General features: G+C 43.8%; 1 protein-coding gene across 1 annotated transcript in view; it reads left to right on the forward strand.

Annotated features, from left to right (window-relative positions):
- Window positions 1-17,370, forward strand: part of SLC22A23 (solute carrier family 22, member 23) — a gene marked incomplete at its 5' end in the record, with an annotated part of 31,814 nt that overhangs the window by 5,951 nt on the left and 8,493 nt on the right. Inside the window, 2 exon segments of the mRNA XM_009867957.1 lie at window positions 11,041-11,143; window positions 14,789-15,021. Coding sequence (XP_009866259.1) covers window positions 11,041-11,143; window positions 14,789-15,021 — 336 coding nt within the window.

The following is a 17,370-nucleotide window of genomic DNA, read 5'->3' on the forward strand; positions in this document are numbered from 1 at the left end:
GGCTGCATGTAGCATTGCTGCCCAGAATTAAATAATCTACTTACTGCCTGTAACATCATCGCAGTGATTCATTCATTCATTCATTCATTCATTTTGCTTTTCTTGAAAAACCATTCCAAACTCCAGCACTGTGTTTAAAATTACTTGACCCGTTGAACAGTCCAAGTAATTATAGTGCCGTACGTCTTTAGAGACATCTCTTGAAGAATTTTACCGTGGCTACAGAGTGCACCTTCATCCCTGTGTGCTGCTGGAAACTGTGTTTTAAGGAAGCTGCTGGCTGGGATCCTGCCCATCACACAGGTCTTATTTTGTTGGTTTGGAGAAGCCGCAGCACTCAGACACACAGTTCTAAAGCACCAGCCCCGTGGCAGACCTAAACCATCTTACAGTTCCTCTTTAAAGCCTTGCTCCAAGAGCTGTCTTGCTTTTCCTCTCCTGTATCATCGGAGTGATGCTACGCTGGAGGCAGGGGGGAGCTGCAAGCAGCAGCAGTAGGGTGAAGTTTTTGTCTGAGAGTCTAAATGATAAGTTCCTTGGTTTACTGACACTTTTAGGAAGAGATGACTCCTCCTATCACCGTGATTGTCACTATTTGAAATAGCCATGCTCCTGTCTCCCAGAGCGCTTTGCAAAAGAGAATGTGTGTGTGCCTAATTACAAGAAAGTTGAAGAGTTTCTGAATATTCATCTCGCCAGCGCACCTGTCAGATTTGGTTCAGGCTCTCCTCTTTCCTCTCACAGGCCTGACAGTGCCCATAACCACACATTTTACACTGCCACTTGCAATCTGTATCAGGCTCCCTGCTAGCCAGAAAACAATGGAAATGTTTCTTTCCACCCCCCGCCCCCTATTTCTGGTGTGGTCTGCAGACTGGGTTAATCAGCTTGTTTGCACGTGAATTGGGTGTCTGGGGTTACAGTTGTTGGATCCCTGTGGCACACAATGTGGCTTTGCAATGTAAATGCCATTTTTCTGGTAAAAATTTTGAAAAGCTCAGAGGTATGTGAGCAGCCATTAACCTAGTGATTTCCATCCCCCCTCATCACCTTTTTTCAGGTCTTCCCCAGAGTGAATGGCAGGTCTTGGAGAAAGTCTTATCTCTGTGGCAACAAAACGTCTCACACTTAGGCTTGGGAATTTCCCAACCAATTCTGAATTTGGCTTTTCTCAGCTTGTCAGCTTCTTGAATTGACAGATGTAATAAAGTGCATTTTAGGGGAAAGAAAAAGTAAATTACCTGAGTTTCTTTTAAATAGTCTGATAAAGATGCAACTGTATCCGAGAGGCATTTATTTAGGCCATGTATAAATGTTAATGTCAATGGAGGAATGCTAAGTATCAAAGTGCTTTTATGACTATTATTCTTGACTGATTACTTTTTCCAGCAGTTTAGTGATAGGGGTTCACTCCTGTTTATGGAGAGACTCCCTTTCCTGTGGAAAACAGCGTTATTCCACATCTTGACACTAGGGATTCTTTGCCTGCAGATAGACTGAGATGTAGCAGTTTTCAGTACATTAACCTATGTAAACTTTGTGCTACAGAATGTGGCTGTTTCCTCCTCCTTGCTGATGCTGGATTTGTTGGGGATATTTTTTGGATTTTTTATTATTTCTTCCCTCGCTTTTTCTCTTTAAAGTTTGCCCATACGTTACTGCTTTCCTGACCCAGCACAGGAGGAAAGCTGCATTTCTCTAAGGAGAGTAAGAGTGGAGCAGTATCAAAAGGATGAAATGAGCTTAAAAGTTTCGGAAGGACCTTCCCTCTCATTCTGATTGCATGGGAGTGTTGACAGAGTGAGGACAGGAGAAAAATAGAAATCCCAAATGAAGAACATGACCAAACCACAACCTGTGTATTTCCCAGTAAGCAGAAGAAAGCATTTCTTTGTTTTTGTGTGTTACAATCACATACTCATAGTTGCTGTTAACAGGGAATGGGTAAAGAACTGGGACTTATTTTGGAGAAAGGATGCTATTGAGCCTGATGCAGATACCCCCTATTTCCCCTTGATACCATTGTCGAGCTTTCCTGTCTACAGAAGGGTTTTTTGTTTGTGATTTGTTTTATTCTTTGTTTTCCATCTGAAGGGACTGGAAACTGTTTTGCACTAGTTAGAGGCTATTGGCGCTGTTGTTTATTATTCCTCACTGCATTGTCCTAACAGCCTCCTGTGATTGAATTACTCGCCATACATTTAAATGATAAACTGCTCACTTGCAGTCCCTTCCAGCTGGAAACCCCACTGTAATTTTACTCATATGTACCAGTCAAATTAGGGTATCCTGTATAACAGATCATTACAGGATTTACAGTAGTTGCACAGGTACCCATTTTGGCAGCTGATGAGTTCCATAATAAAAGGAAGTAGCATTCAAGTGGGTGAAGTGTTTCTGGGATGGAAGTAAATGCAATTTTGAATTGCTCTCCAAGCAATGAACAGCCTTATTTTCTTTTCTGAAGAATCACACCGTTGCCATCGCCTGCCAAAAGCTTTCACTGGTTCATTTCGCTATGCTGCCCATAGTGGAAAGTGCCACTAACCTTCTGTAACGCCTATTTGCTCCACAGGCAGATGGCCCATGTGTTGGGTGGGGAAAAAAAAAAATCTGCTGTTTTTAAATCAATTGATAGGGTAGGAGTGGTTTGCCAGTGCACTTGGAGATGTCTCTAAGGAAGAGTAAAGCTAAATGCCTGGAGAGTGGTCGAGCTGCAGTTGGAAGGTCCAGCAGCTTGGGTAGCAGCCCCTGCCTGGAGAAAATCAGCATGGCCACTTGATGGGCGATGCTCAGCCAGCAAGAGAGTATTTGTGGCAAACAAATTAAAGTGAGACAAGGAATGCTGATAGGAGTCCAGAGCATTGTAAATTAACTTTCCCCTTTTCTTCTCAATAAGCTGCCCCAGGGATGTAACGGTTGTGTCTGTTGGTTGCAAAACTGAAGGAGAGCTGCCCACTCCACAGCTCTGATGAGCTTTATTGTTGAGTAATTTGTGCACCTTGTGATTTTTGGCAGGAATAATTAGCCTTCATAAAGAGTTTTTTGGGTTTATGTGGTCATATTTTCTTGTTTAATGCGTATGAAATCTAGGTGTGCTAATCAGACCTGATTAAATCATCCCTGATGTTTGAGTCTCAAAATTCACCAGCTTGTCCTCTTCTAGAAATAAAAGTTTAAATTAGTTTTTACATCAAGGGAATGATTTTTATCCAACTGCATATTGAGATGCTATTTGTAAAACAGGCTTGGTGAGTTTTGTTGACAAATATTTCAAAACATTATCCAAAAAAATCAGCTTCCATCACAACCAAATGAAATATTTTGATAATATTGAGTTATTCACTGTCAGTTTCTCAAAAAAAATTTCCCATCTCTTCCCTGTTCCCCTGTGAAGCAAGAAACAAACATACATTTTGGTGCAGCTCTTGTTTGACCTGAGTGAAATAAATGCTAAGGAAACATGGAGATCTGTTTGAAGAACAGGGGAAAAGAGTGTTTAGGGGAATTGGAAATCCCAAATTGCCAGCTGTCTTGACACCTTTTAAAGGCTTGTTGTCCATTAGATGGCTTTCTTTATTTCGATAGGATGCGTGTTTTTTCTTTGTGGGGGGCGAAGTGTCTGTTTGTTGGCTGGAATGGAAAGGAGGTTGTAGGGAGGTGGGTGTTGGTCTCTTCTCCCAAGTAACAAGCGATAGAAGGAGAAGAAACGGGCTCAAGTTGCGCCGGGGAGGTTTAGGTTGGATATTAGAAAAAAATTTATTTACTGCAAGAGTGGTGAGGGGCTGGAACGGGCTGCCCAGAGAAGTGGTGGAGTCACCATCCCTGGAGGTATTTAAAAAAACGTGTAGTCGTGGGACTTCAGGACATGATTTAGTGGTCATAGTAGTGCTGAGTTGCGGGTTGAACTTGATCTTAAAGGTCTTTTCCAACCTTGATGATTCTATAACAGCTGCAAGCTGATCTTGTCTGTGCCAGCACCTAGTCCTGCTGGCATGTTCGGAAATGCACCTCTTGAGAAGCCATATCAGCAGTTACCTGGGCGCCAAGCTTGATGCTTCTATGGAAACCCACCCTTGTGCAGTTCTTCTCTTCCCTTGTGGTGGAAAACATTTCAGATATCCCATAATAGAAATACAACTGCTTATGTAGGCTGAATAAGAAAACCCCATTGTTGCTCATCTCAGCATGAAATTCATAGTACTTCTGTGGACAGGCAGGTTGTAGCTCTTCGTTTCCCAGGTTCCTTTCTAAGCTTAGAGAAATAATATTGATGTAATTACAAAAGCAGCCAGGAAAGATCAAGCATCAAAATAGATGTGAAGACTTTAGCATGCAAGACACATTTTGGAGAGGAAGAAGGGCTACAGTGGTGACAAGTACTCTGTGTGTGCATGTATGTGGATTGCAGTTAGGAAAGCTGTGGTTTTCTGGAGCTTTTCTTTTAATGAAAAAAAACCAAAAAAAAATTATCATTCATATTTCTTGATACTGAGCAACATGCTACCATGCCTTTTCTTTTATACATAAGCTTGTTTCCTGTTTTGTTTTGCTGTGTGTTTGGGGTTTTTTTTCCTAAGTCTGAGACTTGGATCCATGTTACTTGCATGCTTTTTTTTTTTTTATTTGGTAAATAGCAGAGGGAAGGATGAAAAAGCCTTATATCTGAAAGTTATTCTCTTCCCTAACAAAGGAGATTAACTCTCCCTATAAAGCTGTACTCATATCCTTAGATGATCACACCCACAACTGCATTGCTGTTCTGAAACTTGTGGTAGATGCAGAGACAGAGGTATTAGAGAAATAAAACGTGTTGGCTGGCCCCATAATACAGGTAACTTCAAGTGACGCTACTGTGCGCAAACCTTCCAGATGCGTTCCTTTATTAGATCCAGTTATTTGGTTGTTTAATGGTGCCAAACTTAAATATCCCATGCAAGTCCCAAGGGGCAGTCAGGTGAATGTGAGGAATTTAGTTAAAATGGTTCAAGGTGCTACTTGAAGGCAGCCTTTAAGTCTTACAAAGGACTGCATGTCAACCACAGAGATTTCCATCTCTTGTGTAACTAGCCAGTGATTTCTGTTGCCCTCTTTGTATGTTAAATCAACTTTCAGGATGGATTAGGTTTCTCCTGGTGCTCCCCTGTTGTCCAAGAGCAGGAGCTGATGGAGTTGGTGTAACTCTTTTAGGACATACAGTACATAAGTAATGAGTAACAAGGACAGAACTGATGAGTCTAAGTCCTCTCCTGCTGGCTAGGTGGTTGGAGGTGACTTAGAGGGGTAAAGGTGACAAGGAACTGGAGGGCGTTCATAGCTTTAGAGGGAAAGCTAGAGCATGGAGACCAAAGGGGCTGCAATCACTTGATTTCCCTTCCCTCCAGAACAAGCTGTCGAGCCCAAGGATTCAGTCTCAGCACTTTTTTCTTGAGAAATCTAATCTTAAAGCATGTGCTTCCCCACTCCGTAGTGCCCAGCTCACCTGCTCTGCCTGCTGAGGTGTCCTCCATAGCTCCAGCAGCAGAGAGAAGCAATGCATGTGTAGGTATCTGAAAACTCCCAATGGACCAGATAAGGCTCTGCACACTGACATTTGAGGTGTTCTTTGTGTTGTGGCGTTTTGCTTGGTTTGGTTTTCGGGTTTTTTTTACGTTGCTAATGTTAGAGGAATGTGAACATTGGCAAGTCATGCTCTGGGAATTGCAAGAGATCAGGTTGCCTGGGCAACCCTTGCTTGGCCTCCTGGCATGAAGGCATGATGATAACAGCCTTTAATAACATGATTACGACCTATTTTTTCCACAGGGCATAGGATGGACGAATCAGTGCATAGGATGGACGATGCTGTGGGAATGAAGCTGTTGTCTGTTCCTCATTTGTTGCAGAATTTGGAAGGTGTGTAGTGAATGAGGCAGAGGGTTGCAGAAGGAAAGAGGACAGTCTTGGGGAAATGAAGCTGAATGCCTCCTGAAGAGCTGTACTTGTTCCCTGAGTCTACCAGGGATGTTCTTGTACGATGATGGAAATTTCCCCGGAATCAGGCTCTTTCAGTGCTGTCACTAACCACAATTTCTTCAGTGTCTATCTCTGACATGTAATTCTGGGGTTTGATTTGCAGAGCACTGGGAGCATTTATATCAGCACCTACTAGGGATGGGTGTTGCTGCATGATTTTTCTCATTCCGGACACAATTCATCTGTATTTTATCTCCCTGCCTGCAAACCAGGAATAATCTTTGTCCTTACTCTTACAAGAGTGTGGTGGAGATAATTTCATTGATACTTATAAAGCATGTTGAATATTCTGACAGCACTGTAGGAGTGTCTCTGAGGAAAGTTGTGCTTTTGCACGCACTGGAAGGTTTGGATAATAAGGCTCAGGGGCATACGTTGATCAGGAAGGGTAGAAACATCATTAATAGTTGCCCATTTGCTGACTGCAGTGAGCATTCTGGGGGAAAAACTAATGTGCAGTCGTTTAAGTGCTGTATCATAATGCGTCCGAGCAGTTGAAGATTGCAATGGCAAGCTTATGTCTGGCTTTTCCTACCTTTTTGTAAGTGTAATTAGAAGTACAGGAATGATACAAATTATTGCAATCAGTCCTTTGCTATTGTAATCATTGAGTTACACAGTTGCTCTCATGGAACGAGCTTCATTTAAAATTCTGGCCTTTGTTGAAAGGCCAGTACAGATTCCAAATTGTTCTTATACTGAAGGGCATTTTATCATTCAATTCAAATACACTGTTGCTCTCCTGGTTCTTTGTCTTTTTTCCTTTCACTTTTGCTTCTGTCTGGGTCTATCTTTATCTTCCATCTCTTTTTTCCCATGCTATGTGAGCAGACCGCATCTTCGTTCCTTTGCTGAGCTGAAGTTCTCCTCTATCTCTGCTCTTTTATGAAAAGGCTTGCCAAAGCTTTTGTTTCTCAAATATTGATGAACAGAATTGTAAGAGAGCACCAGTATTTCATTTTATGAATTGCAAATACTTTGTGGACACAATAAGCTCGTGCCTTATAGCCACTTGTGCTCAAGGAGTGTGTAACCAAGTTCAGCACAGAGTTCGCTGAAAGCTTATCTTTCAGCAAAAACATTTCCTATTAGTCCCTGAGTCTCTTACCTTGTATTTTGCATTTTTACTTGCTTTTGCCACACAGTGTCTCAAGCTCACCCAGTTCCTTCAAATGTCCCATTTCTGTGCTCTCCTGCTGGCAGTGCCTCACTTTGTCACCAGCAGATTTCACTGGCACATTCCTAAGGTTTGTGCAAAGCTTCCTAGTGAGAATTATTAAACAAGATATTTGTTAAGAATAAAACAAGTCGCCCTGCCGCTAACCTCCTGCCATCCACTTAAGAGTTTCATTTTTCTATCCCTTATTGCTGTCTGCCCATCAGTCAGCACCGTACCCACTCCATAATTGCTGTATGTGACTTGATAGGCTTCAACACTCCTTCACTGTGAGGCTTTTCAAGACATGCAATGGATCAAGCTGCTGGTCCCCCATGACATAAATAAATAAATAAGGAAAAAAGGGAGTTCATGGAGACAGAAATCTTGGAAGGTATAAATAACCCTGCGTACAAATAACTTGGTATGGCTGAGAGTAGGTTGCTTCAGCTCTGCATTTCAGACTGATCTACCTCCTGCTGCAGCGCTGTCGTGCTCCGGCGATTGACTGAGCCTCCGTGCGGGGCTTCCGTAGCTCTTTTCAGGTTCAAAGGGCTACTGACAGTATCATGTAGCAGCCAGAAAAACCCAGCAGAAGTCCATCACCATGGGACACTTGTCATTTTGGACATCCTTTCTCGGCGGCCTGATCTGGGCTTTGTCTAGTCTGTCTTTGCCAAGTGATGCAGCGGTGGGTGGGCTTCATTCGAAGGCTTTAAAGATGTTTTCTGATTTTTGGAAGCTGCTCTCCTGAAACGCGGAGGATCCCATGAGAATTCAGCAGTGTTGGGAGCTGGAAGCTGGTAGGGTTCCCCTCCCTATGAGATTTTTAAAGTCTCCCAATGAATAGTTTTAATTTCCACCAAGATACAAAGAGTTAGCTTGTTGACAGTTTTCCTACTGCATCCCTGAATAGGAAGCCTAGAGTGTGTGTGGGCTCCAGAGTATGGGAAAACTCGTAACGGGCCTCTGAGTAAATGGATAAAAACATTTTTTTATTTTCCACACATGCCCTTCTGGTAAATTAGAACTTAATGCAAATTCTTTCTGAACTGGTAACTTGGTGCAAAATCAAAGAGTAAGTTGAGGGTTGGGGGAGTTTTCCTGGTATTACTCCAGTAACTGAGCGCACAGCAGTTTGCTTCCATGGAGTTTTAATAGGCGTTGGCTTGACTTTGCTGGCAGGATCTGAATGTTGACCTGTGAAGCTCAGACAACCCAGGAGCTGCCGTTCTCCCGATGCCCATCAGTCAGTCAGAGCAGGTCCTTTCGTGCAAGCTGGCTGCCTCCAAAGACATCAGGCCACTTAAATGAGAGCCAGTTATGTAGCTAATGCCTCTTTTTGCAGGTCGCATAGCTTATGTGTTGCCATCTGAATTATATTTTAAGTATTGTAAATGATTAATCTTTGCAGATGTTTTTTAGTGGGGTTTTTTGTGAATGTCTGACTGGTTTATATACATATAAATAAAGGAGGGAGGAGGTAGTCAGAAAGTTGGAGTTCAAGAGTCACTCATCTAAGGCAGGTGGCTTAGGTTTGGAGTTGTAACACTTTGTAAAAGGATGGAGGAGTAAATAGCTGGTAGAGCCTGAAGGTTTGCGGCAAAAAGTTGGGTGCCGTTTGCATTCTTTGGTGTAGGGTTTGAGGCCAGATTTTTAAAATTTTTTTTCCTCCTTTAATCTTTATAATGCAGCTGCATCTGAAACCTCCTTTCAGACATTTTTGATATAATGATGCTGTGTATCCATGGAGGATAACCCCCATCAGAGCAGAAGCAAGGGTCCACTGAAAGGAGGCAGGGTAGAGAAGGGGTGAAATCCCCATCGAGTGTGATCCCTTGCTGCAGCTGAAGCAGAGGAGGTGTTGATCAGATCATGGAACCTTCAGGCTGTCTGTTACTTGAGGGTAGAACAGCAGTTCAGTGGAAAACACTAATCAGAATTAGTTTGGAGGGACTGATTTGTAAGAAAGGTTAAAAGGAGGACTGAGTGCACGAGAGGGATGCATGACAATAAAGAAAGAACGTATGGATTGTAGCAACCTCTAATGTATGAACAAAGCTGGAGTGGAGGGCAAAATAATGTTTGGCTCCGAGGAGAAGTGCGACAAAGGCAAGTCTTGCTTCTTGTAATGTTATTAAGTTGTGGCTCAATAAAGCACGTATCAACAAGAAAATCTACTTTCTCTTCCCAAAGAAAAAAATTAAAATGGTTTTGAGAAACAAAACCAAACCAAACCAACAAACAAAAAAAGAAAGATCAAGGAATATGGCATAAGGGACTGCCTTCTGCTGACAGAAGAGCAGACTTTTTACTTTGACCAGCCAGATCTGGTCATTCTTAGACAGTTTGAGGATGAACCCTTCTGTCCACCTGAAATCTGCCCAATGAGTGTTGTTTGGGTTGTGATTTTCTTTGTTACCCTTCAGCTGAAATAGTAAACAGTCATCAACAGCTTTTCAAAACCTTGTGCTGCTTCTAGTGCTTGTTTTGACTTTTTTGTGATAGAAGGTTTGGCTTGGGCTCAATTATAGGCTTTATAACTATATTTTATCTCACTGCTTCAGTTGTTCTGAAATATTTTATTCCCACCTACCCTTTCCAGAATCTTGCTACAAAAGTCATTTTGACCTTGCTCTTTGAGATTAGGTGCCATCTTTTTTATTGCTTTTTCTCTTTAATATTGCCATGATCCATTGCTGAGCCTGCTGAGTGCTCCTGCAGTACAAATATTAATTTGACCAATTTCCTTTTTTGCTCCACCTCTGTTTTTATGCTTTTGTGAGCTTCATGCGGTGTAACTTCTGGGGAGAAATTGGCATGATCAGGTAGTAAGGAAAGTAGTACAGCAATATTCTACTTACGTACAATCATTAACGTAAAATACCCTTTGCTGCTTTTCTCAGAAGGTTCTCTGCAGTTACTCGAGATAGAAGACCAGGAGTGACCTGTGAGCAGGGAATAGCTCAATTGTTTGCACATAAATATTGTTTATTTGAGTTATTATTTTCATGATACAATTTCCAGATAACAGCAGGCAAACATTTTGTTTGTAAGTTTAGGGTGATTTGTCTCATATCTTCCCCCCCAGTGGCTTGCCTTTATTTTTCCCTGTCTGACACCTTTTAAAGAGATGGTTATTCAGTGGGGTAAGGTGTAGGTCGGGGCAGGCCAGATGACTCTGGCTCTGTGCTCTGAAACGCAAAGCCATCACAGCTTGTGGTGCCCAAGGATTTGTTTTAAAAGAAATGTTTTCTGTTTAGAGCATCCGTCAGAACAATTTTAAATATTTGAAATGGGGAGGGAGGTTGGGAAGAGAAGAGGATGAGCTGACAGTGTCCTAGCATCCTCTTTCAGAAACGTGTATTTGAACAAACCTCAAAAAATTCCCATGAAGAATTGAGTTTGAGCTCCAGGCCTTTCCGTAGCTTTTCAGGTGTGTGTTGCAGGAAGGCAGGAGGTCTTGGAACTGCACAAGCACAGTCCTGCCTGTGGGGAGGGTTAAAAATTAACAGAATCCTGAAGTTCTTCAGGAAATTTTATACCATACTTGCTAGGATCAACCTCTGTGCTGCCCTCATTTTATGTACGCATTTTAAACTGAGAGAAGGTTTGGGGTGTGAACGGAATTCTTGGATAGTTCTTCAGCTCCAAGAGGTTAAGGGAGGCCTGGAAGAAAAGGGGGGGAACCCAGGGTGGACTTTAGGCAGGTTGTTTAGCATTTTTAGAGCCGCTGTTAGTGAAATCAGTAGTGTTCTGCTCTCCAGAATGTCCCCTCATAAAATCTGTAGTTCACAAGCAAAGCTTCTACTCCTTGTTCTCCCTGATGGAAGAATAATTTTGCCTTTTTTTTTTTCTTTTTTTTCCAGAGCTGGAAAAGGAGATTGCCAGGAGACCGAAGAAAGTCTGCATCGTCAAAGTGGTGGGAACCAGGAACCTGTGGAAAAACATCGTAGTATTGTGTGTGAACTCGTAAGTCTGATCTCCTTCTGCTGGCATAGTTGTGTGGTTGGTGAACTGGAAGCAATAACAGGAAATGCTGAGGAAGCTCCTCAGTTTCCCAGTGTGGGACCCTTCACTGGTGTCTCTGATAAATGATCCTGGAAAAACACCAGCTGTTGCAGGGAATTATTTTTTTATGGCAAACGTGAGAAAACTCACTGGCAGTTTTGGGGAGCGGCATCACGTGCCTTCTTAGGTGTCGCGCTGCAAGTGCTTTGCTATCACCAGTGGTCTCGCGTGTCCATGTGCTGGTACACGCTCACACATGAAACGTCTGCTGCTGGCATCCTGGGTGGGATTTTTGAAATCGTTAATGCCACAGGAGCGCAAGTTCAAGGTGTTTACATCTGATACAGCAGCGTCGCAGAGGAAGATGTTGCTTGCCAGTAAATACAAGCCTGCTCCCGTGGATCACAGCTGTCCTTGTCAGGTCTTCAAGAGCGGGTTGCAAAGTGCTTCAGCTCTGCCATGGACGGGGCATGCATGTCTTGCACGGAGCAGTGCGATACCTGCATGTGAAGATTTTGTGTTGGACTTGCTTCTGTGGGCATCTGCCTGAGGGCTTTACAAGTTACAGGCTCTAAGACCTTCTGTCCTCAGTTGAGCACCTGGTAAAGAGGAAAGAGATGGGCTGCAAATTCAGCCTCTAACCAAACCCAACTTCTGGGAAGGCAGCGGCAGTGGATTTTCTAGTTTTCTGATTATATAAAATGCCTATTTGAACTTCTCTCATGGTTTTTTTTCAAAGGAGAGGTGGAAAGAAGACAGGAACCCCCCCATGCTTTGCTCTGTTTAAACATATGTAGCTCTTTTGTGGCTTTCTCTTGACCACTTCAGGGCCCTATTCCACAGCATTCACGCCTGTTAAGAGGCTCGTGGGTCAGTCATTACCCAGAGAGGACAGCCCTGTGCTGGGCAGGTAGTCGCCCAGAGGCACAAGGACTTCAGAAGTCAGTGCTGCGTGTTACCATGTGCAGAACTAACTCTGGGTTTATGGTTTTTGTGTGTCTCTCCCACCTACTAGTGGGTGACTGACTCCCTGTTCTGAAACAGTGTTTTCCTTTTAGGCTGAGCTGGTAGAATTAATAGCCAGCATTAACTGTATTAGTGAAAAATGTTTGTATGGGGAATTCCACCCCCCCTCCTCCCTCACCCTTTTTAATTATGTACATTTGGAATTTCCCTAAACCAGAACAAGGCAGCCCAAAGAGGGACTTCTGGCAACAGCACACAGAGGGTGTTTGCCATCCAAGTTGCATCTGAAGCAGATTTGTGTTTGAGGAAATAGCTTTCGTGTTTGTTTTTAGGGGGTGGAATAAAAAAAAGAAAAACACAACTATTGCATTTTAATTCTGTTGTTCCTGTTAGATGGGGCTGTGCTACGTTTTCATAGTGTGAAAAATGGAGAAGGAATATTTGGCAGGGAATTATGAGACGTCAGGGGAGATGAATTTCTTTAGTTTTAAAAGCAACTGTTCTGAGCTCCTCAGCAAGTTAAGATAATACAGTAATTCCCGGGGAAGCAGGCTGGAAGGCAAAGTGCGGATGATACATTGATTTAGTTTATAGGTCATGAACTAAATAACAACTTGAGCAAGTGTGTTTGCATGCACAGAAGAGCGAGATACACACTGCTTAACTCTGCCCTCTTATGAAATATTGTTTTGCTGATTAATATTTCACTTATGGGAGGAGTCTGTTACAATTTAGATATCCAGAGCAAATGACATACTTGCATGACAGCAAGTACTGGTGATGGGTGTTTTTTAGTGGGGAAGGTGTTTGGTATTGGGGGTGTATTTTTGAACTGTAGCATTGATTCACAAGATTGCGAGAGAAATTCCCCAGACCCTGTGCTGTCATGTAGTCAGCAGTTGCGTATTCCCCAAACTGTTTCTGTACTTACATTAAAATCCAGTTTACACCGACAGTGCTTCAAACTCCTCACATTCAGGAGGATAGAGCTGTCTCAGTGTAATGTACCTGCCATTCATTTTTTCAGAGACCTGCGTCCCCACCTGCCACTCTGTCAGGCACAATTAATTTGTGACGTGAGGTTTGCCTGATCTAAAATGTCAGGGGCAGAAGGCCCTTGCTGCCCAAGGTATTTGTAACTCTTCAGTACGAGGGCAGCAAGACTTTGGAATAAATTGCCCAGAGATGTTGTGGCTGCCCCCTCCCTTGAGGGGTTCAAGGCCAGGTTGGAGGGGCTTTGAGCAACCTGGGCTAGTTGAGAGGCGTCCCTGCCCATGGCGGGGAGGTTGGGTTAGATGATCTCTAAGGTCCCTTCCAGCCTAGGCCATTCTGTGATTCTATGAAAATGTCAGGGGCAGAAGGCCCTTGCTGGCAGAGGTATTCGTACTGTGGTGGGGCAGGTGGGAGCAGTGACCTTCCATAGCAGCTCCACTGCAGTTTTGCACCATGTCAAGAGTGACACTGGGACTTCTCATCTGACTTCTGTACGTCCAGACTTCTACACTAGCTTCTTTTTCTTTTCCCCTTCTTTCTTCCCCCTTCTATTTTTTCCCCTTCTTTTTTTCACCCTTCCTTTTTTTCCCTTCTTTTTCCCCCTTCCTTTTTCCTTCTTCCTTTTTTTGCTTCTTGTTTCCCTTATTTTCCTTCTTTATTTCCTTTTATTTTTTCCCTTTTTCCCCCCTTTCACCCCTCTCTTCACCACTCTTTTTCCCTTCCCCCTTTTATTCCCTTCCCCCTTTTATTCCCTTCCCCTTTTTCCCCCTCCCCCTTTTTTCCCTTCCTCCCTTTTTTCCCTTCCCCTGTTTTTTCCCTTCCCCCTTTTCTTTCTCTTCCCCCTTTTCTTTCCCCTTCCTCCTTTCTTTCCCTCCTTTTCCCCTCCTTTTTTCCCCCCATTCTTTTCCCCTTTTCATGGAAGGCAGGGAGAGATAGGAGAAAAAGGAATGAAATGGATGGCAAGATGCGGATCACTGGCATCACAAAGACACTCTTAAAGCAAGACATTGCTATGAAGGGTGGCATAAATGGTGTAGATTGAATTAAATTGTATTGTTTCATAAGTGTAATAATCATTGCCGCCGCACGCAAGACTTCAAATACTCGTTTCTAAGCGGGGCTCAGCTGTAGCAGGCTGGCTTGGAAAGTGAGATGCAGCCTTTATTAGTACGATGAAATGCCACAGGCCCACGGGTCTTCCTGGCACACACATCTGTACTGCACGGTGTTCTGCTGTCCAAGCACAGAGGCGGCTGCTTCGCAGCAGTGCTGGCTCTGTGGCCATCAGCAGATGGAATGGGAAGAGATGTCCTTCTTGAGATACGGGAGCTCTGAAATACGTTGGAAAAGCCAATCGTGCACTACAAGTCCTGATAAAGTTGGTCATACCCCAATCTTGAGCAACAAATGAAGCCAGTAGATTGCCAAAGTCTGGTTGAATTGAGTTTTTCTTCTGTTTCTTATGATCATTGCTTATTTTTACAGTAGCACCTAGAAGTCTCCATTGAGTCTTTTTGCACCAGGTGTTATATTCCTGCAGCAGCAGAATTTTCTCCTGTGCTAAGATGTTCCTACACTGAATTACTTGCCAGAGTGTAATTGCCTTCTCAAGAATGATCTCCTTTTGCCCTCTCCTGTTTCCCCTAGGCTGACTGGTTACGGCATACACCACTGTTTTGCAAAAAGCATGATGGGGCACGAAGCGAAGATGGCGATTACCCACAACTTCTATGCGGACTACTACACCATGGCTGGGATTGCGCTGGCGTCCTGCTTGGCCATGTGCCCTGTGGTCGGGTTTCTGGGGAGGAGAGGAGGACTCTTGCTTTTCATGATCCTTACAGCCCTGGCATCACTTCTGCAGCTGGGCCTTCTCAACTGTGAGTTGGAAACGAGAGCTTTTCGGGACCAATTAAGGCTGTCATGCAAACAAGGGACCAGATAATAATAGCGTTTCCGTTGCTTTTCTCAGATCTGACATGCTGTACACCTGCTTAATTTAAGAAGTTGAATTTATTTGAAGGATTCCCCAAACGCTTGTTGTCTTAGGTTCATTAACAAAAGGCATGGGTTCTGGATGAGTCCCCACAGTGCAGCTCGTTGAGTGTTGGGGCTGTTTCTAGAGCTGTCGCTTAAAAACAAACAAACCAAAACCACCTTTAATTCTACGTCAGTGAAACACCCTCTCAGGAAAGAGCTGGAAAGGGAAAACTTTTCCACTTGAGTCTGCTTCTTGAATAGTCCCCAAACAAACAGTTGTTAAAGGAATAGGTGTATGTCCTCTGCCAGCTCTGAGCATCTTGTTACATGCAAGTAATATATGGGTAGCAAGGCGTAGCTGAGACACCCTACTTTTAACATGGCCTGTGTGTATAGTCCATGTGACCATGTATGCATGACTTCATGAGGTGACAACAGCTTTTCAAATGGGTTATTCCTGCCAAAACAGCAGTGTCTACCTCCTCCTTTGTCCTACCGCCCCCCTTTGGCTCTTTTGAGCTGCTTCAGCCGTTAAAAATGCTACAGAAATACTCCCTTTCCTGTATTTTATTTTATTTCCTTTTCTTAACTTTCTGTTGGTTGAGGAAGTTGGATGTGATGTATCAGAGAGGTTTTGAAGCAGAGGCAAGGTGGGATGTGCTTTTCCACTCTCACAGTTCCCAATCATTAGACCCGTGTTCTGTGAAACCTCACCCCAAAGGAAGGGGGAAGAGAATTGAGACATGCTTTGGACAAACTGGCTATGAGACGAGCACCAGAACACTGGAGGTTTTTGTTTTTCATTTCTAAGTTTAGAAATAATTAAGGGTTTTAATGGGAAAAAGTTTTTTGCATTGAGGATGGAAAGATTTCACATTCCCGCATGGTGAAGGCAGCCCTGAGCCAGCAAGAGCTGTCCATGTTTACAGACCGTGTTTCCTGAGCATTTACTAAGTTAAACTTTAATGAACATGCTATTTGTGGGAGTGTAGGAGGGAAACAGGGAGCCTCTTTCATGCCGTGGAGGAAACTCCAAAATCGCGTGTGTACGCTCCCAGCTTGGCACAGATATCCGTGTACCCGTTGAGCACCCATTTACCATGTGGGCATGTCCCAGCTGAGAGTCGGAGAAGCCCTCTGGCCCCATCTCATCCCCAGCCCACTGAGGGATGTGACCATTCCCATGCAGATGCACGCTCTGTGTGTGCAATCTCCCCAAACCCCACGTTCTTGTAGTGGTGTCCATCAGGGTTTCTCTACACTAGATTAATCTATTTTTATTATTATTTTTTTAAGGACATTAGATGTTTGTTGAGGTAATAACCATGCAATTGCTTAGTGGAAAAACAATATGCCAAAACGCACTCCAGAGCCACTGGAAAACCTTTGAAAAAAAAGATTTTTCAAAAAAAAGGGGTAAGGGAGGCGGGGAGGAATACCCTGTAGGAATGATTACAACCTTTTCCATAATGGATTTAGCTGATTTTGTGAGTGAAGTTGCTAAAACTAAGAGCAGCCATGGGCTCCGGCTGCTTGCTGCTGCATTGGCACCCAGGCTTCTCTCAGTGCTGTATCTCTGTCAGCCCTTGCCCCTTTCTTTGTGAGAAGAAGACAAAAATTTGAACTTCAGAGCAGCTTGTCTCCCCTTGCTCTAGACCATGCCCCCCTTCTTCCTCCAAAGAGCTAGACAGTACTGGAGGAGAAGCAATGACCCTGCTGATTATGAAATCTGTTACAGCCTCCCATGTGTTTTAGCTTAGCATAATTGGGGTGTAATTAGCAAAGGAAACCAGAATTTGAGAAGGAGGGTGAGAGGGGTATTCTCCATCAGCAGCAAACCCCTGAGACTTGCCACGTTCAGTCCTCCCTCCGAACCCCAGGGTGTCACCTTGGATGTCGCAGGAGCCTGGTGGGAGATGAACCTGCAGAGCTGAGCCCAGCTTGTGCCAGTGCCCAGTACTGGGCAGGGAGCGTGGCAGCTGGTGGCTAGTGCGACACACAGACCACCAGCTCAGGGTTTTGGTGAGGAATAGGTCTCCCACCAGAGCGGGTGTGCTGATGCCCAGAGTTTTGCTCTCCAGCTGAAGCCTCTGTTGGCCGTTCCCTCAGGGCTGCAGCAGTTTCTCTTCTCCCCCCTCGTTAACGACAAAGAGGCCTTTGTGTTAATCCCAGTGGTAATTCTGGGGCTCTTAAATATGCTTTACTACTGCTAACTGTTTGTTATCACTGTCTCATTAACATGCTGTCCT

Source organism: Apaloderma vittatum, unplaced genomic scaffold (assembly GCF_000703405.1).
Source record: "Apaloderma vittatum isolate BGI_N311 unplaced genomic scaffold, ASM70340v1 scaffold19774, whole genome shotgun sequence".
NCBI lineage: Eukaryota > Metazoa > Chordata > Aves > Trogoniformes > Trogonidae > Apaloderma > Apaloderma vittatum.